Below are 17,253 nucleotides of genomic sequence, written 5' to 3'. Positions count from 1 at the left end.
CTAACACCCTAACAATGCTATTGTTATTTCTGCCTGTTCTTTTAAAATCTTCTGCCACATGGGTACACGCTGCCTATTGTTACAAACATGGTATATGTTTTTGAATCAATTGTATCCCCCAAAAAGATGGTGAAGACTTAACCCTCAGTGCCCATGAGTGTGACCTTATTTGGAAACAGTCTTGGTAGATAATTACATTAAGATGAGGTCATTAAGTTGGGCCCACAAGAAGTAAGCCTGGTGTCTTTACAAAAAGAGGAGATCTGAACACAGACAGACACATGGGAGAATGCCATGTGAACATGAAGGCAGAGATGAGGCAATGCTCCTAGAAGCCAAGGAACGCTGAGGGTGCCAGACGCAAGGACAGCAGCCTGGAGCAGACCCTCCCTCACAGCCCCCAGAAGAAACGGACCCTGCCGACACGTCGATCTCGGATTTCTAGCCTGGGTCTCGGTTCTTTAGGGATCTCCACATGCAGGAACGATGTACATGGACACCACACGAGGAGCAAACTTCTCAAACTTAACAGCCACCAGCCTAGCACACAGAGCATCTACCCCAGACAGCAAATGATGCACCATTCTCCTGAGATGAGCCGTCCTCGCTCCCGGACAAACGCGGCCTGGCCCGAGGGAGGCGCGAAGGTGCAGAACCTGCTGCCTCAGGTTAGCTGGAAACACTCAGATGGGCCCGTGGCAGCTCTGAAAGGAAAGGGACTCTGAGACTCACTGTTGGATGCTCGCATCTGCCGCCGGCGTCCCACACGGTCCAGCCCAATGGGGGTGCTCCGGGAGAACGTGAAGGGCCGGAACCGGGCCGACACAGCCTTGTAGGGTGGCACCTGGTGAGCAGGCATGGGCGGCCTGGAAGCTGGCTGCAAAAAGAAAGCAAAATCTGTGAGGAGGTGCCAGGAAGTGGTAGCTCCTGCCAGCGCTTCACACACATAGCTCTCTCACCTCGAAGCCACTCACAGACGTGAAATGGTTTCTCCAATCCTGCCACGAGTTGCAGGCTGCACCAAAGCCCAGTGGCAACTCATGATGCTACAGTTTTTAACAACCCTGATCAGCTTACTGTCCTGCACCCTGCAGCCTCGTGTTTCATCTCACTTTTCTGCAACATGCCAGCAGGTCCCACTAAGGAAAAAGAAGCTTCTGAGAAGAGGAAGGCACGCTGAGGAAGCAGGGGAGTCGTCACACAGATGCAGGGTCACTAAGGTAAGAAGATGCTTTCCCGGGGTGGCCCTCTGGAGGAAGCCAGGACAAGGCCACAACCCGGCCAGGGTGGCCAACTGCGATCCTCACATCCTTCTTCAGCCTCCTTCCTCCTTGACTCCTCCCTGCCGACACAGAGCCTGGCACAGATGAACCTTCAATAAGGATTTGTGGAGCTGAAGGCAAGCCTTGCTTCCCTAAACTCACACAGCAGTGGAGCTTCAGTTAAAAGAAGCGGTTTTCCATGTCGTTGCCCAAGTCTCTCTTATAATGACCTTCTGGTTTTCTATAATAGCGATCCCTAAAACTATCAGTCAAAGGCCCAGCTGCTTCATGCGTTCTTTCCATTTCTTTTTTCCTCCTTTTGTTTATTACATGCATATTCTGCTTATGTAATTCCTTAGGTTTTCTTACAATTTTCTCACCCAATTCCCCAAATTAGGCTATAGTACAGAAAATCGCTTTTCACATTCCTTTTGGCTGCTCTGAAGGGAAACCCTTTCTAAGGCTGCAGCGCATCCGGGACTACTGTTCTGAGTTAAAACGCGTGACAATCTGCTTCAGTGCAGAATCATGTCCCAACAGTGGGGCACCTTCGGACAAAAGATTCTGAAAATTTTCATGGTATTCTGCAACTTAATTTTTTAACCTTAAGAAATCACTTCAATTTATTTAAGCAGGGGTTTTTGAGTGCTTGTTATAAACAAGGCATTGTGTGGGGCTTTACAGGAAAAATGTAAACATACACAATCCAGTATTAGTACTGTATAAGATTTCCCTTTTAAGATAATTTTATGGGTTACTTATGACATCAGCTACCAAGTTTTAGAAATGAAAGTGGGCATATATATTACTCATATGGTGTTCTGTGAATGTTTACCACGGTCGGGTATTAGCCCTCCCAAATAAGTATACACTTCTCCAAGACAGAGTCTTCAATTAAATGTTTTGTATTTTCAAACTGCTCACTGGATACCCGGATAAATATTTGTTGAATTACTAAACTATACTAAGAAACCAGTACTAAGTGTTTAATTCATTGTCAAACTATTACTAGTTGCAAAGTTGCAACTCAAAAAATAAAAAAAATAAGAAAAATAAGAAAATGGTAGAAAACAAAATACTTATCTCCTAAAAACTATTTCTTCTTTACATTTTATTTATTTCTTGTTTACATTTTATCTTCACATTTTAACAACAAACAATACTGTCTTTTTCAACAATTACTTCTTTCAGGAGTGTTACTAAATACGTCCTGCTACCTTTCCCTGGTTAGAATCTCAGGTTATTCAGAAATCAACAGCAAATGAGTCTTAAGTATTATTTGAGATCCCAGGAAAGAAAGATTAGCAAAAGGCATCCAAACATCAGATGGTTAGCTTGAATTCACGCATGTTTTCACAGAGTCAGGAAGAAAAGGTGGTTAAGCATACGGTGCTGCCCTTGAGAATGCGAGAGAAAAAGCAGATCCAGTTTAGTGTGCAGAGAGAACAGAGGCAGGAAGCTGGAGGGCCTCTGCTGGCTTGGGGAGGTGCACACCAGATCTTACTTGTGTCAGAAGACTGTCCAGTTCCTCCGTCTGGTTGGTCCCATACAAGCTGACCCCACCTATCACGGAAATGGGGCGTCTTCTCCGGGCTCCTTTGGGGCAGCCCACTGGAGCATTCTGGTTTTCAGGGCTGGCAGAAGTCAAGCTTGCCTGGGGGTCCTCGTTCACACGGTCTTCCTTCTGGGGGTCTGCAGCAACCGAGTCTTCAGGAATAGACAAACTGCGGCTGGCCAGCTGGCCGTAGTCAGAGAACGGCCGAGGCCTTGGCCGTCTCCCAGAGCCCCATCTCCTCCTGGGGGTTCTCTGTGCCTCTGTCCTTTCCTCATCCTGTGATGAACCTCGCCTCCATGGGCCATTATGGAAGACCTTTCAAATGCGAACAAGTCAGGTGAGCTCAATATACAGGAAGGTATTCAAAAAGAACAAGCCATACATTCCCTCTCACCGCCATGGCCTGCCTCAGGTTTTCTTGATTTACTTGTTTATTAGAACAGCTATTTGTGTACTAGAACACGAAGACACAACTAAACCTTAATCAAAATAACCAAATCTATTATTATAGGCTGATTCAATAGGCTGATACTTCAATAACCATAATTGAAATAGTGGTTTGGTGACCAATGATGAGCTATGATAAAAGGCATTAAGAAAATCAACACTGGCCGGATGCGGTGGCTCATGTCTGTAATCCCAGCACTCTGGGAGGCCGAAGTGGGCAGATCACTTGAGGTCACAAGTTTGAGACCAGCTGGCCAACATGGTGAAACCCTCTCTCTACTAAAATACAGAAACATTAGCCAGGTGTGTGGTGGCAGGTGCCTGTAATCCCAGCTACATGGGAGGCTGAGGTAGGAGAGTCGCTTGAACCTGGGAGGTGGAGTTGCAGTGAGCTGAGACTGCAACACCGCACTCCAGCCGGGTGACAGAATGAGACTCTGTCTCAAAAAAAAAAAAAAAAAAAAAAAAAGCCAGGCGCGGTGGCTCACGCCTGTAATCCCAGCACTTTGGGAGGCCGAGAGGGGCAGATCATGAGGTCAGGCGATCGAGACCATCCTGGCTAACCCGGTGGAACCCTGTCTCTACTAAAAATACAAAAAATCAGCCAGGCGTGGTGGTGGCGCCTGTAGTCCCAGCTACTTGGGAGGCTGAGGCAGGAGAATGGCGGGAACCGGGGAGGCAGAGCTTGCAGTGAGCTGAGATCGCGCCACTGCACTCCAGCCTGGGCGACAGAGCCAGACTCCGTCTCAAAAAAAAAAAAAAAAAGTGAATGCGAAGCGAAGAGCAAAGAGCACAGTGTGGGATTTATAAATACTCTACTACAACCCCTCATTTTTCAAATCAGGAAAACTGGGACCTAAAGAAGTGACAGGACTTGCCTAGGGCCACACAGTTAATCAGTGGCAACAAAGACACAAAACGATGGGCTTCGTGATTTATATTCCACAAGTTTTCCTGCAAGGCCACTTCACCTCTGCTCAAAAGACAATCCCGTGCAGGTTCCAGCAATTTCCCTCTGCTGCTGTCCACAGATCCCTCCTGCCGGGGCTGCCCCTTCTAATTCTCTCTCCACTGACGGCATCCAGAATCGCATACAAACAGTTGTGAGCTGAAGGCTTGAGAGTAGGCTTTTGTTCCACTGAACTCTTGTTACCTGCCTAAAAGCAGAGCCTCTCAAAAGAACTGTCACAAATCCTCTCCTGGGAGTTGACTGCAACCAGGGAAAAGAGGGGAACCCACACCCACACACTGTCACAAAACTCATGTATTTTCCTGAAAGCCTATTATCTTTCCTAAAAGTCACTTGTTTTCCCATAAGTTCTCTTCTCCCCTCCTAGTAAGATGCCACATACAGCTTACATTCTAACCATCTCCTGGAGTCACTGTTTTTTTTTTTTTTTTTTTTTTTTGAGATGGAGTCACACTCTGTCACCAGGCTGGAGTACAGTGTGATCTTGGCTCACTGCAACCTCCACCTCCCAGGTTCAAGCGATTATCCTGCCTCAGCCTCTTGAGTAGCTGGGATTACAGGCATGCACCACCACGCCCAGCTAATTTACATATATATATATATATATATTTTTTTTTTTTTTTTTTTTTTACTAGACACGGGGTTTCACCATGTTGGCCAGAATGGTCTTGAACTCCTGACCTCAGCCTCCCAAAGTACTGGGATAACAGGAGTGAGCCACCACACCCTGCCTGAGTCACATTTTTCTATGAACTCTCTGTCTCTCACACACAGACACACGCACACACGCAGGCATGTGAATAAACATGTCTTTTCTTTTGCTAATCTGTTCTCTGCCAATTTAATTCACAGGCCTTAAGAACAGAGTCAAAGAGTGTAGAGGAAACGTTTTTCCTCTTCAGCATTGCCATAGGAAAATATGAGAGAAATCATGAAAAAGTTAATACTATTTTCTCTATTACAAATGAAAAACAAATTAAAGATAGCCTAAATTACCGAATCAAATGGCATAGACAACTTAAGTACGTGGTGAGAATCAACCCAATTACATTATTGCCCTGTAATGAAAAGGTTCAGGAACAACACGCTAGAAAAACAGAAGGACAAGAAGACCACAGGCAGGGAGCCGTCCACCTGCTCACAAACGGACGTGCAGTGCTTTGCTCTGTTCTGTTTTCAGTTAGTTTTTGGGGGTCTGGTTTGTTTCGGTTTTACACTTACGCAACATGCACCTTGCTTTTTCTCAGTAACGCCAAAAGCAAGGAACTGCTCCAGGCAGTGACAGATGCTGGGTACAGGCAGGTGAGCTCCAAGCAGGTCAGTAGACAGCGGGGGGCAGGACTCGGGATCATCCCTTTAACACATCATGCCTCAGAGTCAGCACAGTAGAGCACACAAAACCAACGCTGGCCGGAGCACAGTGGCTCACACCCGTAATCCCAGCACTTTGGGAGGCTCAGGCAGGAGGACTGCTTGAGCCCAGGAGTTTGAGACCAGCCTGGGCAACACAGTGAAATGTCATCTCAAAATAAATAAATAAATAAACAATAGCAGGGCGTGGTTGCATGTGCCTGTGGTCCCAGCTACTTGGGAGGCCGAGGAAGGAGGATTGCTTGAGCCCAGGAGGTAGAGGCTGCAGTGAGCTATGATTGCACTACTGCACTCCAGCCTGGCAGACAAAGCAAGACCCGTTGTCAAAAACAACAACAAAAAGAAACAACTGTAATTCTATGCTCAGTATTTATACAGTTCCAATGAAAATATAAAAGGAGAAAACACTCCCTCTACAAGGTAACACATATTCTAAAAACAGCAAAACTTAGTCAACAGGATAATACATAAAATTGAAATGTCCATTTTACCCCCAGCAAAAGTACAAAGAGAAAGATAGGGGAAAACTCTCAGATTTAAGCTGACATTCAAACATTGATTCTTAGCCAAAAGATGGTTAAATTCCTTATGAAACAAATTAGAACTTTGATGGATATTCTAAAATTCAATCTTTTTTTTTTTTTTAAAGCAAAGTTTATGTACTTCTCAAATACTACCCAGGTTCATTCCAGGGAATGTAGTTTGGTTGTGATTCTACTTGGAACTGTAGATACACACATACTACCAAACAAACTTCTCCAACAAGTGAGAGCCTACCTCAGACTCTGGCACGGGCTGCCAGGGCCCATGGATGCACCAAAGAAACAGGCGCCTGGGCACAGCCATGTCCTCCGAAGAGTCTTTCTTGACTTTAAAACACCATCATAAAGACCTACCCTCTTCCACGATGTCAGAGCTCTGCCCTAGTACAGACAATCCAGCCAGAGCTCTATCAGCTCCAAAACAGGCAGTTTACACCCAAGTCATAAACTTCTGTAAACAGACTTTCCAGTGGAATTACTGCCCTTTTAACTCTTGCTTCTTTGCATATATTTTATTATTATTATTTTTGAGACGGAGTCTCGCTCAGTCGCCCAGACTGGAGTGCAGGGGCGTGATCTCGGCTCACTGCAAGCTCTGCCTCCCGGGTTCATGCCACTCTCCTGCCTCAGCCTCCCAAGCAGCTGGGACTACAGGTGCCCGCCACCACGCCCGGCTAATTTTTTTTTTTTTTTGTACTTTTAGTAGAGACAGGGTTTCACCTTGTTAGCCAGGATCGTCTTGATCTCCTGACGTGATTCGCCTGCCTCGGCCTCCCAAACTGCTGGGATTACAGGTATGAGCCACGGCGCCCGGCCATATATTTTATTTTATTTATTTATTTTGCAACAGTCTCACTCTGTTGCCCAGGCAGCAGCACAATCACAGCTCACTGCAGCCTCCACCTCCTGGGCTCAGGTGATCCTCCCATGTCAGCTGCTCAGGTAGCTGGGACTATAGGTGCGTACCACCCCATCAGTTCATCTGTTTATTTTTTGTAGAAACAGGGATTCACCATGTTGCCCAGGCTGGTCTCAGACTCCTGGGCTCAAGTAATTCACTTGCCTTTGCCTCCCCAAAGGGCTGAGATTACAGGTGAGAGCCACAGTGCCTGGCCTCTCCGCATATATTTTAAAGTGTTTTACTTACTATTACATATTTTCTTCCTGTAAGATTTCATATTTTACTTTGTAAAAGTAAAAAGCCAATATAGGCTTTGTTACCTCCAGTGAGACACTTTAAAACATTTCCTTGAAACGACAGTGAAAACAAATTATTAACCAGATGAAAAATGAAAGATTCAGACAAAATAGCTTGATTTCTCTTATATCCATTCAGAGGCCTAACCTAAAGGAAGTCAAACAGCAAGTGTTCCAGTACCCGTGAGATGTTATTTAGAGATTGGGTCTTTCCAGATGGAATAAAGTTAAAGTGAGGTCCCCCTGGGTTAGGTGGTCTGCAATGCAATGGCTGGTGTCCTTATGACGCAGATGGCAATTTGGACACAGACAAACATGAAAGGGAGAAAGCCACGGGAGGACGGAGGCAGAGACTGGAGTGATGCATCCACAGGCCAAGGGCACCCGAGAAGGCCAGTTGCCACTGCAAGCTGGACGAGGCTAAAAAGAAGCCCCCTTCGCACCTTGGAGTGATTGTGGACTTGTCAACACTTTGATCTCAAACTTCCGGCCTCCAGAACGGTGAGAGAACAGATGTCCACTGTTTTAGGCCACCTAGGTTGTGGTGCTTTGTTAGAGTAACCCTAGGAAACTCATACAGCAAGGTAATTCAGAAGAAAACTACAGCACAGGGGCTCTGGGCATACGAAAGGTTTTCTGGAGATGATATAAATACAATAAGCTGACTCCCCAGTTTTCTCCTAGGGTACCAGCATCCTGGCTACCACGAGAATTCACATACAGGGGTCGAGGTGAGAAGGAAAACACCTCAGCAGTGGATGCCACAGAGGACCACAGTGAACGCTGCAATTTCTGAATGCCTATGAGGTGCCAGACCTATGCCAGGCACACATGCTACCTTGCTTAACATTCTCAGCCACCCTGTGAGGCAGGTCCTGTTCACAGAATTGTACTGATTAAGACACCAGGGCTAAAACAGATGAAATGATTTGCTCATGTTAATAGAGCCAGAAAAGGGAAGGGCCTATTTCACAACCCAGTCTGTCTGACTTCGAAACCTCCGTCTCTCCTCTGTAAAGCCTGCATACGTAGCATGTACTTTTACAGAAGGAAAACAGAGCTTTGCAGGTTTTCCTTCCCTTAGATGTGGAACTGCTGGAGGGAGGGGAGAGAGAATGGCAATGATCAGAGGCTCCGGTAACACGTGCCCTGGGCAATCTGGTAAAACCTATAGACCCCAGAATGACACATTCACATGCATAAAAGAAAATGAGAGAGGATTGTAAAGTAAGACGATTTAAAAGAGCTGTAATGTAGTAACATATGTCATGTATGAATTAAGAGGATGGGTGTGAGGTACTGATTCTGAAGTATTGATGAGTGATGTCAATATATTTCAAGACATGAGACAAACCTCTTGTATAATGTGAGAAAGGTCTGTAATCAGACAATATCACAAATATCTAACATTCCAGGGTTAGATGACAACACTTAAGAGTATCTAGGGCATCAGTCTTGTGCTCCAATTCTTAAAAAACGAAAATTTAGGCCTTACAACTTATAAAGTCAAAAAAGTAGCATCTCACTATCCCAGAACTATATCTCATTACCCAATGTCCCTTAAATGAAAATTAATGTGTCATAACCAAAAATACCCTGCACAGGCCTGTTTTTGTGTGTTGCAACGATCTGTCCCAGGATTTTAAGTGGGTAAGGGGAACGCATAGGATCCCAGATGAATTGCCATATTTTGAGGAGTTGAAAGCAGGAACAAGGAAATATTTACATATGCAGAAAGTGATAAGTTTGAGCCTTAATTACATTTTTTCTTGTGGGAGGGGGTGGTATTTTTAACACCAAAAGAATAACATGTTACATTCACTTAGAAATCAGATTTTCAAATTGCTTTCCCATCTAACCATAATTATATTTTCCAAGAAGCAAAGAAGACATAATTACCCCCATTTTAAGATGAGAAGACAATGGATTTACTGAAAGGTAAGAGCAAGCAAGCTAGTTCAGGAACTTTCATTTCATCTTTGGAAGGCCAGCACTAGACATGACCCCACCATTAACAGCAGTAGGTAAGAAAGATGCAAAATGGCTTTATGGGTTGTAACAAAAACCCTTAGCAGCAATTGATGCTGCTCCCCAAAAGCCTTCCCGAGCTGATCACACACGCAGTCTGCACTGCTGGCTTCTGCCCTGTGTATTTCTCTGGGCTATTTCTCCATTCATCCATGTGTGTGTAGACACAGTCACGCACATGCATCTGGCTTGGACTCTTCTGTGTTGGTTCCTCCCACAGTCCTGACCTTCACTTCTTTCCAATGTTCTTTTTCTCTCTCCTTGCCTAGGCCCTCTTCCCCCGTCGTGTATGGAACGAAGAGTCGATTTTGTTTCATGGAGTAAATCATATTAGGTTTCCTATCCTTAATTTCTGTAACAATTAGGTGGAATTTTCTTTTCTTTCTTCCTTTTTTTTTTTGAGACAGTCTCACTCTGTCACTCAGATTGGAGTAAGTAGCACGATGTCGGCTCACTGCAGCCTTGAACTCCCAGGCTCAAGTGATCCTCCCACCTTGGCTTCCTGAGTAGCTGAGACTACAGGCATGCACCACCAGGTCCAGCTAATTTTTAAATTTCTGTAGAGATAGGGGTCTCACTATGTTGCTCAGGCTGGTCTCAAACTCCTGGGCTCAGGCAATCCTCCCGCTTCGGCCTCTCAAAGTGCTGGGATTACAAAAGTGAGCTGCCATGCCTGGCCTGGGGGAATCATCTGTCTGTCTAAGCTGACTTTGGCTTTCATAGCCCTCAATGGGGTGTGTGTGTTGCAGGGGAAGTGAATTATCCCGGCACGCGGGGAGGTGCCCCACAAACGGGGCCAGCCACCAGGCGGGCTTCCTGGTCCTCCACCCCCGGCTCTTTCCACCGGTCCAGGCATGGCTCCGTGCATCGCTCAGGCAGGCTGAGGAACAGCCACTGTGAGGGGAGGCGCTCCTGTAAGAGCCCAGTCACCCATGCAAAGTGGAGGAGAGGAGGGACGGCCTCTGACCCAGTTCAAAACTAAGTAAATGGTAAAACGCCCTGCATTTCACTGAGTGACGCCATCTCACAAATGTGCCTGTTCAAGATGGCTCTGCTGCACCCCTCACAGTTTCCGCTACTTTCGGGACCATCTTGGGAAGGGTTGTTAAGTTGCCCCTTCTTTTCTCAGGCCTGGCTCTTGGGACAGGGCCTGGGCCAGAAACAGACCAGGCACGATACTGGAAGTAGAAACATCATTTACTGGGTTACTCTTTCTATGGCCTGTAGGTAAAAATAAATAATAACTCTGGGCTACATTCTTACAAATGTGCTGCATTTTTTTACTAGGATGTTAGGTTTTAACCTGTAAGAATCTCCAGTGGTTGGTGGAACTCTGACAGCAAATGAAGCACAAGTGACTAAGCTAAACTTTTCTAATTACTACGGAATGGGGTTACGTGCATGTCAGTAATCCTGACATCATTTAAAGAGTCTCCAAAAAACAACAACAAAAAAATAAGCAACTATTATAACCAGAAAACTGTGGCCTTGTCCCTTGGATTCAGGAAACAGTTTGGTCATTTGTTAAACATTTTCAAACAATGACTGTTTATCTCCCTTGAAGTAGGAGAAGAGCATGGTGGTGATATTAGATACTTTAATTGTCCTTGAATGTGTTACATGGATGATAAAAGATGCTGAAAACACAGCTGGTGACCCTACAGCCTTGTATATAACCTGTTTTATAGACTGATATGGTAGTTTATTTAAAAATGCAAATATACTGAAGTTCATGGAGAACACTTACTTTAATACTATGAGCCCAGTTCCATGAGCATAAAAAACACTAGTACTTAAGAAAAATGTAATCACTAGTGAAGTCTTAGAATACAAGATGGAGAAATCAGTGTAGCTGAGCTCTTCTTCAGTTTAAAGAAAGGAATGAACTCCACATGACAGTGACAAACTCCATCCCAGCCCCTGTGCCCCTCACCTCACCTGCCTCCCTCACTCACATCACAGACACGTGTCACCACCCTCACCCCAAAACCAACACTCCCAGGCTGATGGTTTTCTCCCTTAGCCTCAATAATAATTATTCAAGGGAGTTCTGTTTTTTAGGTTCAAGTACAACATCCAGACCATCCTGCCATCTCAAGATCAATAGTAACACGATGCTGAGATTGACATCCAGGTAGAGAAAACAAACCGGTAGGTTGCAATTTTTTTTTTTTTTAAGACAGGGTCTCACTCTGTCATCAAGCTGCAGTGCAGTGGCACAATCACGGCTCATTGCAGCCTCAACCTTCAGGGCTCAAGTGATCCTTCTGCTTGGCTACTTTTTGTATTTTTAGCAGAGATGGGGTTTTGCCATGCTGGTCAGGCTGGTCTTGAATTCTTGAACTCAAGCGATCCACCTGCTTCAGACTCCCAAAATGCTGAGATTACAGGTGTGAGACACCATACCTGGCCATAGGTTGCAATTTTATGCCTGGACTAATTAAGAGTAAAGAGACAGTTTAAAGCCATCATATTATGAAATAAATGCACATAATGACCACATCTTAAAACATGTTTCATCTCTGAATACATGCTATTGTAATACATACATGTGTTACTCTGAAATACATGCTAAAGAATACAGAGGTCTACTTTCAAACTTGTTATTTTCAATGAGTGAAAAAACATGATTTTATAAAAATGAACTTACTTTCCTCTTTGGAAATTAAACTTATTGACTGAGGAGGACTTAGTATTTCAAGAGTAATAACCATATTTTAGCTCTGAATACGTTAGCAACCTGTTGTCTTTCTCTATTTTTTTTTTTGTTTGTTTTTTTTGGGGGGGGGGGGCAAGGTCTCTATCTGACACCCAGGCTGGAGTGCAGTGGCACAATCTCACTCCAGCCTCCTAGGCTCAGGTGATCCTCCTACCTCAGCCTCCCGAGTAGGTGAGACTAGAGGTATGCACCACCACGCCTGGCTAATTTTTCTATTTTTAGCAGAGACAGAGTTTTGCCGTGTTGCCCAGGCTGGTCTTAAACTCCTGGGTTCAAGGGATCCACCCACCTCAGCCTCCCAAAGTGTTGGGATTACAGGTGTGAGCCATCATACCCAGACTGTTGTTTATCTTTCCTTATAATTTCATACTCTCCTGTCCCTGGCCTCCATCCCACAATATAAATAAACTTACTTTCATTTAATTACTGATTGAGGACCACTAAGTATTTCAAAATCAGTGACCACGTTTCAGATAAGGGAGTCAGCCATCCTGTCCCTATCTCCTCCATCATCTCCTGAAATCCTGAGCCACTCTACAAACAAATGAACTGCAATTTTCCTCCCCCCATTCTCAACAATCCTGTTCTGAAGGTGTCTTACCTAGACTCAGATACATGAGGAACAAGGTAATGGGTCCTTGCCAACAGTAAGCTTCTATACTTTTATTAATTACACATGATTGTATCACACCTGCTTGAAACTCGTAAGAGTCCAGGGCCTCCCTGAGCAGGTAAACACCCACCTCTGATGTGCTATGCACCACAGACACTCGGGCCACATGGACTCTCTGCACAGAGGAGCCATCACAAAGGAAAGGTAAGATCGCAAGGAGCACCCGTAGTGCTTCTTTTTTATTTTCACTGAGGAATACAAGAATCTAATGTGTTCTGCTGCCAAATATTTCCAGTAGGTTTAATTCAAAACCTGGCAGTTAAAGAATTACAGATGAAAAATTTATACCACAAAGAGTAAAAACGCAAAGCCAAATGTACAAGGTATCCTCACGGTAAACATGTGAAAAGCATATAATACACAGTAAGCAGTGAGGCTGTAATCCTTTGCCTGGTCACAAACTGTAAACAAGGCTTCAGCCGCCTGTCCCCTACCTGTGGCACTGACCTACTAAACATGGCACCGCTCTGGCCCTGGAGTCACCCTGCAGTCCAAGGTGGCTTTGTTTCCTGTATCACCCAGTGAACTCCCAAAACAAATGGCCAGAAAAGGACTGAAGCACCGTAGCAGAGCCAGCCCATCCCAACCAGCCAAAACATTCCCACTAAAACACCGCGGAGGGGCTGGGGACAGCGGCTCACGCCTGTAATCCCAGCACTCTGGGAGGCCGAGGTGGGCGAATCACTTGAGGTCAGGAGTTCGAGACCAGCCTGGCCAACATGGCGAAACCCTGTCCCCGCTAAAAATATAAAAACTAGCCGGCAATGGTGGTGCACACCTGTAATCCCAGCTGCTCGAGAGGCACAAGAATCGCTTGACTCCAGGAGGCGAAGATTGCAGTGAGCCGAGACTATGCCACTGCACTCCAGTCTGGGAGACAGAGCAAGATTCTGTCTCAAAAAAAAAAAAAAAAAAAAAAAAAAAGTCAAGGAGAAGAACTGGTTTGGGCTGGAACTTGTGCAGCAGGATATGACCCAAGTTCAGAGGCAAGAATGGTACACATGGAGTCACAAGAGAAAGTGGGATGCAAATTTATCAACCATGATACCAATATTTGAAACATGCCCTTAACCTAACAGTACATCATTTAATTTTGCGTGTGTGGTAAAAAATATATATATTTTACATATTTATTGTATATATTTATTATTTATAATATATATTTACACACTATACATTTATTATATATGTTTACATTCTATATATTTAATATATTATATATATTATGTAAACATGTTTATATATTATATAATATATATTTTTATATATACAAAAATATATAAAATGTCTACAATTTGGACTACTTTTTAAAAATTGTAAGATGGGGGTCTGGTTATGTTGCCCAGGCTGGTCTCAGACTCTTGGCCTCAAGTGATCTTCCCATCTTGGCTTCCTGAGTAGCTTGAGATTATAGGTATGCGCCCCTGCAACCAGCTCCATTTTAATTATTGTTAGGTGTATGAGTCAGTGGGATTAAGTACATTCACACTGTTACGTAATTATCACCACCATCCATCTCCAGAAGTTTTTCATCTCTCCCAAATGTATCTCTGTATCCATTAAATACTCTCTTCCTCCTCAACTCCTGGCAGTGACTACTCTACTTTCTGTCTCTATGAATTTGACTACTCTACGGACCTCCTATGAGTGGAATCATACAGTATTTATTGTTTTTTTTTTTTTTTTTTTTTTTTTTTGAGACGGAGTCTCGCTCTGTCTCCCCGGCTGAGTGCAGTGGCCGGATCTCAGCTCACTGCAAGCTCCGCCTCCCGGGTTTACGCCATTCTCCTGCCTCAGCCTCCCGAGTAGCTGGGACTACAGGCGCCCGCCACCTCGCCCGGCTAGTTTTTTGTATTTTTTAGTAGAGACGGGGTTTCACCGGGTTAGCCAGGATGGTCTTGATCTCCTGACCTCGTGATCCGCCCGTCTCGGCCTCCCAAAGTGCTGGGATTACAGGCTTGAGCCACCGCGCCCGGCCGGAATCATACAGTATTTATTGTTTTGTGACTGGCTGATTTTACTTAGCACAATGTCCTCAAAGTTCAGCCACGCTGCAGCATGTTTTGTTTTGTTTTGCTTTGAGATGGAGTCTTACTCTGTCACCAGTGCTGGAGTGCAGCGGTGTGATTCGGCTCACTGCAACCTCTGTCTCCTGGGTTCAAGAGATTTTCCTGCCTCAGCCTCTGCCTCCCGCGTAGCTGGGACTACAGGCACCCACCATTACACCCAGCTAATTTTTTGTATTTTTAGTAGAAACGGGGTTTCACCACGTTGGCCAGGCTGGTCTTGAACTCCTGACCTCATGATTCACCAGCCTCGGCCTCCGAAAGTGCTGGGATTACAGACGTGAGCCACTGCGCCCAGCCTGCAGCATGTCTGCTAAGGCGTAAATGACACTCCACAGTTCGTGTACGCCCTATGCTTTTTTATCCATTTGTCCATCAACAGACATTCGGGCTGTTTCCTTGTTTTGCCTCTTATGAATAGTGCTGCTATGAACACGGGTGTCTAAATACCTGCCTGAGTCCTGCTTTCAATTCTCTTGGGTATATACCCAGAAATGGAACTGCTGGATCAGACAGTAATTCTATGCTTAACTTTGGAGGAATCAGCACACTGTTTCTCACAGTGGCTGTACCATCATTTTATATTCCCACCAGCAGTACACAAGGGTTCCAATTTCTCCATATCTTTGTGAACACTTATTTTTTTTATAGTAGTCATTCTAATGGGTGTGAAGTGGTATCTACCGTGGTTTAAATTTGCATTTCCCTAATGATTAGTGACACTGAAGATGTTTTCATATACTTTATCATTTGCATATATATACATACACACACACACACATATATATATGTATTTTTTTTTTGAGATGGAGTCTCTCTCTGTCACCCAGGCTGGGGTGCAGTGGCACAATGTGGCTCACCGCGATCTCCGCCGCCTGGGTTCAAGCGATTCTCCTGCCTCAGCAGCCTCCCTGAGTAGCTGGGACTACAGGTGCGCACCACCATGCCCAGCTAATGTTTTTTGTATTTTTAGGAGACAAGGTTTCACCATGTTGTCCAGGCTGGTCTCAAACTCTTGACCTCAGGTGATCCGCCTGCCTCACCTGCATATCTTCTTTAGAGAAATGTCTATTCAAGTCCTTTGCCCATTTTTTAAATGAGGCTGTGTTTTTTGTTGTTGTTAAAGATACCATTTAATTTAAAGGCTCTCTGAAGTAGATGCATTTAATTCTATTTTACAGATCAGAAAGATTAAGTGATTCCTCAAGAAATGAGGAGGCTAGTCAATGGTGAGAAAGTCTGCATGCCACATCGCAAAGCAGATGCTGATTCGAGGCCTCCTTCCCCATTTGGAGACTGAGCTACAGGCCTGGCCCCACCCCTCACTAGTTATGTGACAGTCCTTGAACTTTTCCAAGCCTCAGTTTATTCATCTGTTAAAGCAAATCACCTATGTCACAGGTGGCTGCAAAAATTGAATGCAACAGTGTTGCACGATGGAACTTTGTTCACTGAAAAGGCATCATATCAATCTGAGCTATTATTATTGATATTCTTATTTTCAAGAAACAGTTACTTTTTAAAATCCTAGATGAGTTGCTAAAAATTCCAGTTCTCAGTAGTGGATGGAGGAATTGCTAGACTTACACTCCTCAACATATTTTAGACCAAATTCTTCATTGATTTGAGACAGGGTTTCACTCTGTCACCCAGGCTGGAGTGAAGTGGTGCAATCACAACTCACTGTGGCCTCAATCTCCTAGGCTCAAGCAATCCTACCACCGTGGCCTCCTGAGTAGCTGGGACCACAGGCTTGCACCACCACCCTGGCTAACTTTTTATTTTTGTTACAGACAAGGTCTCACTATGCTGTCCAGGCTGGTCTCGAGCTCCTGAGTTCAAGTGATCCTCCAGCCTTGACCTCCCCAACTTCTGGGGTTTTAGGCATGAGCCACCACGTTAGCCAGACAAATTCTTCATCGCACCATTTCTTGCTTGAAAAGTTTTTATTTCATTTTTTGCCAGAGGGAATTTTTGTCTGTAGAAACGTACATTCAAGTGATAATACTGTTCAATTAAAAAAAAAAAAGATTAAAAGCAATCTTTCTCTTTTCCTGGCATGTCTCCCTGGCTTAAATCACAGCACCACTCTATTCTGGAGAAGTACAGGACACTTTATACCTACAGGAGCCTCAGGCTGGAGAGTGAGTCTCAAAGTTTGCGCTGACAAAAGTCATTTTCTCGAGTTGATTGCTGATAGTCCAAATTGTTGGGTCTAAACCTCAGGGACTCTAATTCAGTAGCTTTGGGTGAGGCTCAGAAATCTGCAGCTTTGGTTTGTACCTCAGGGCGGGGTCTTTGCTCTGGCTATAACTTAGAAGTATATTATTTGCAAAGTTTAACTGGTCTGTACTGAAATGTCTGACCAAAGGAAGTAATTTTAATCATAACGATTTATGTTATAAAAGCTACTATTTACTGGA

The 17,253-nt window shown here is 44.6% G+C and overlaps 1 protein-coding gene and 1 long non-coding RNA gene across 3 annotated transcripts in view; one reads left to right on the top strand and one right to left on the bottom strand.

Moving 5' to 3' along the window:
• The window catches only part of SPATA13 (spermatogenesis associated 13), a 156,095-nt gene that overhangs the window by 59,512 nt on the left and 79,330 nt on the right, over window positions 1-17,253 (bottom strand). For both annotated transcript variants that reach the window (XM_010371934.2, XM_010371924.2), the window contains exons 3-4: window positions 2,767-3,132; window positions 733-877 (exon numbers count right to left, since the gene is read on the bottom strand). In XM_010371934.2, the coding sequence (XP_010370236.2) occupies window positions 733-877; window positions 2,767-3,132 (511 nt within the window). The remainder of the gene's footprint in view (window positions 1-732; window positions 878-2,766; window positions 3,133-17,253) is intronic.
• LOC115894519 lies at window positions 874-16,186 on the top strand. The gene is made up of 3 exons (XR_004054618.1): window positions 874-1,220; window positions 11,434-11,523; window positions 16,012-16,186. It is a non-coding gene; the product is annotated as an uncharacterized LOC115894519 (long non-coding RNA).

This window comes from Rhinopithecus roxellana, chromosome 18, assembly GCF_007565055.1.
Source record: "Rhinopithecus roxellana isolate Shanxi Qingling chromosome 18, ASM756505v1, whole genome shotgun sequence".
In the NCBI taxonomy this organism is placed as follows: Eukaryota; Metazoa; Chordata; class Mammalia; order Primates; family Cercopithecidae; genus Rhinopithecus; species Rhinopithecus roxellana.
Note: the sequence above shows the minus strand (reverse complement) of the source record. Positions and strands in the feature narration are given on the sequence as shown.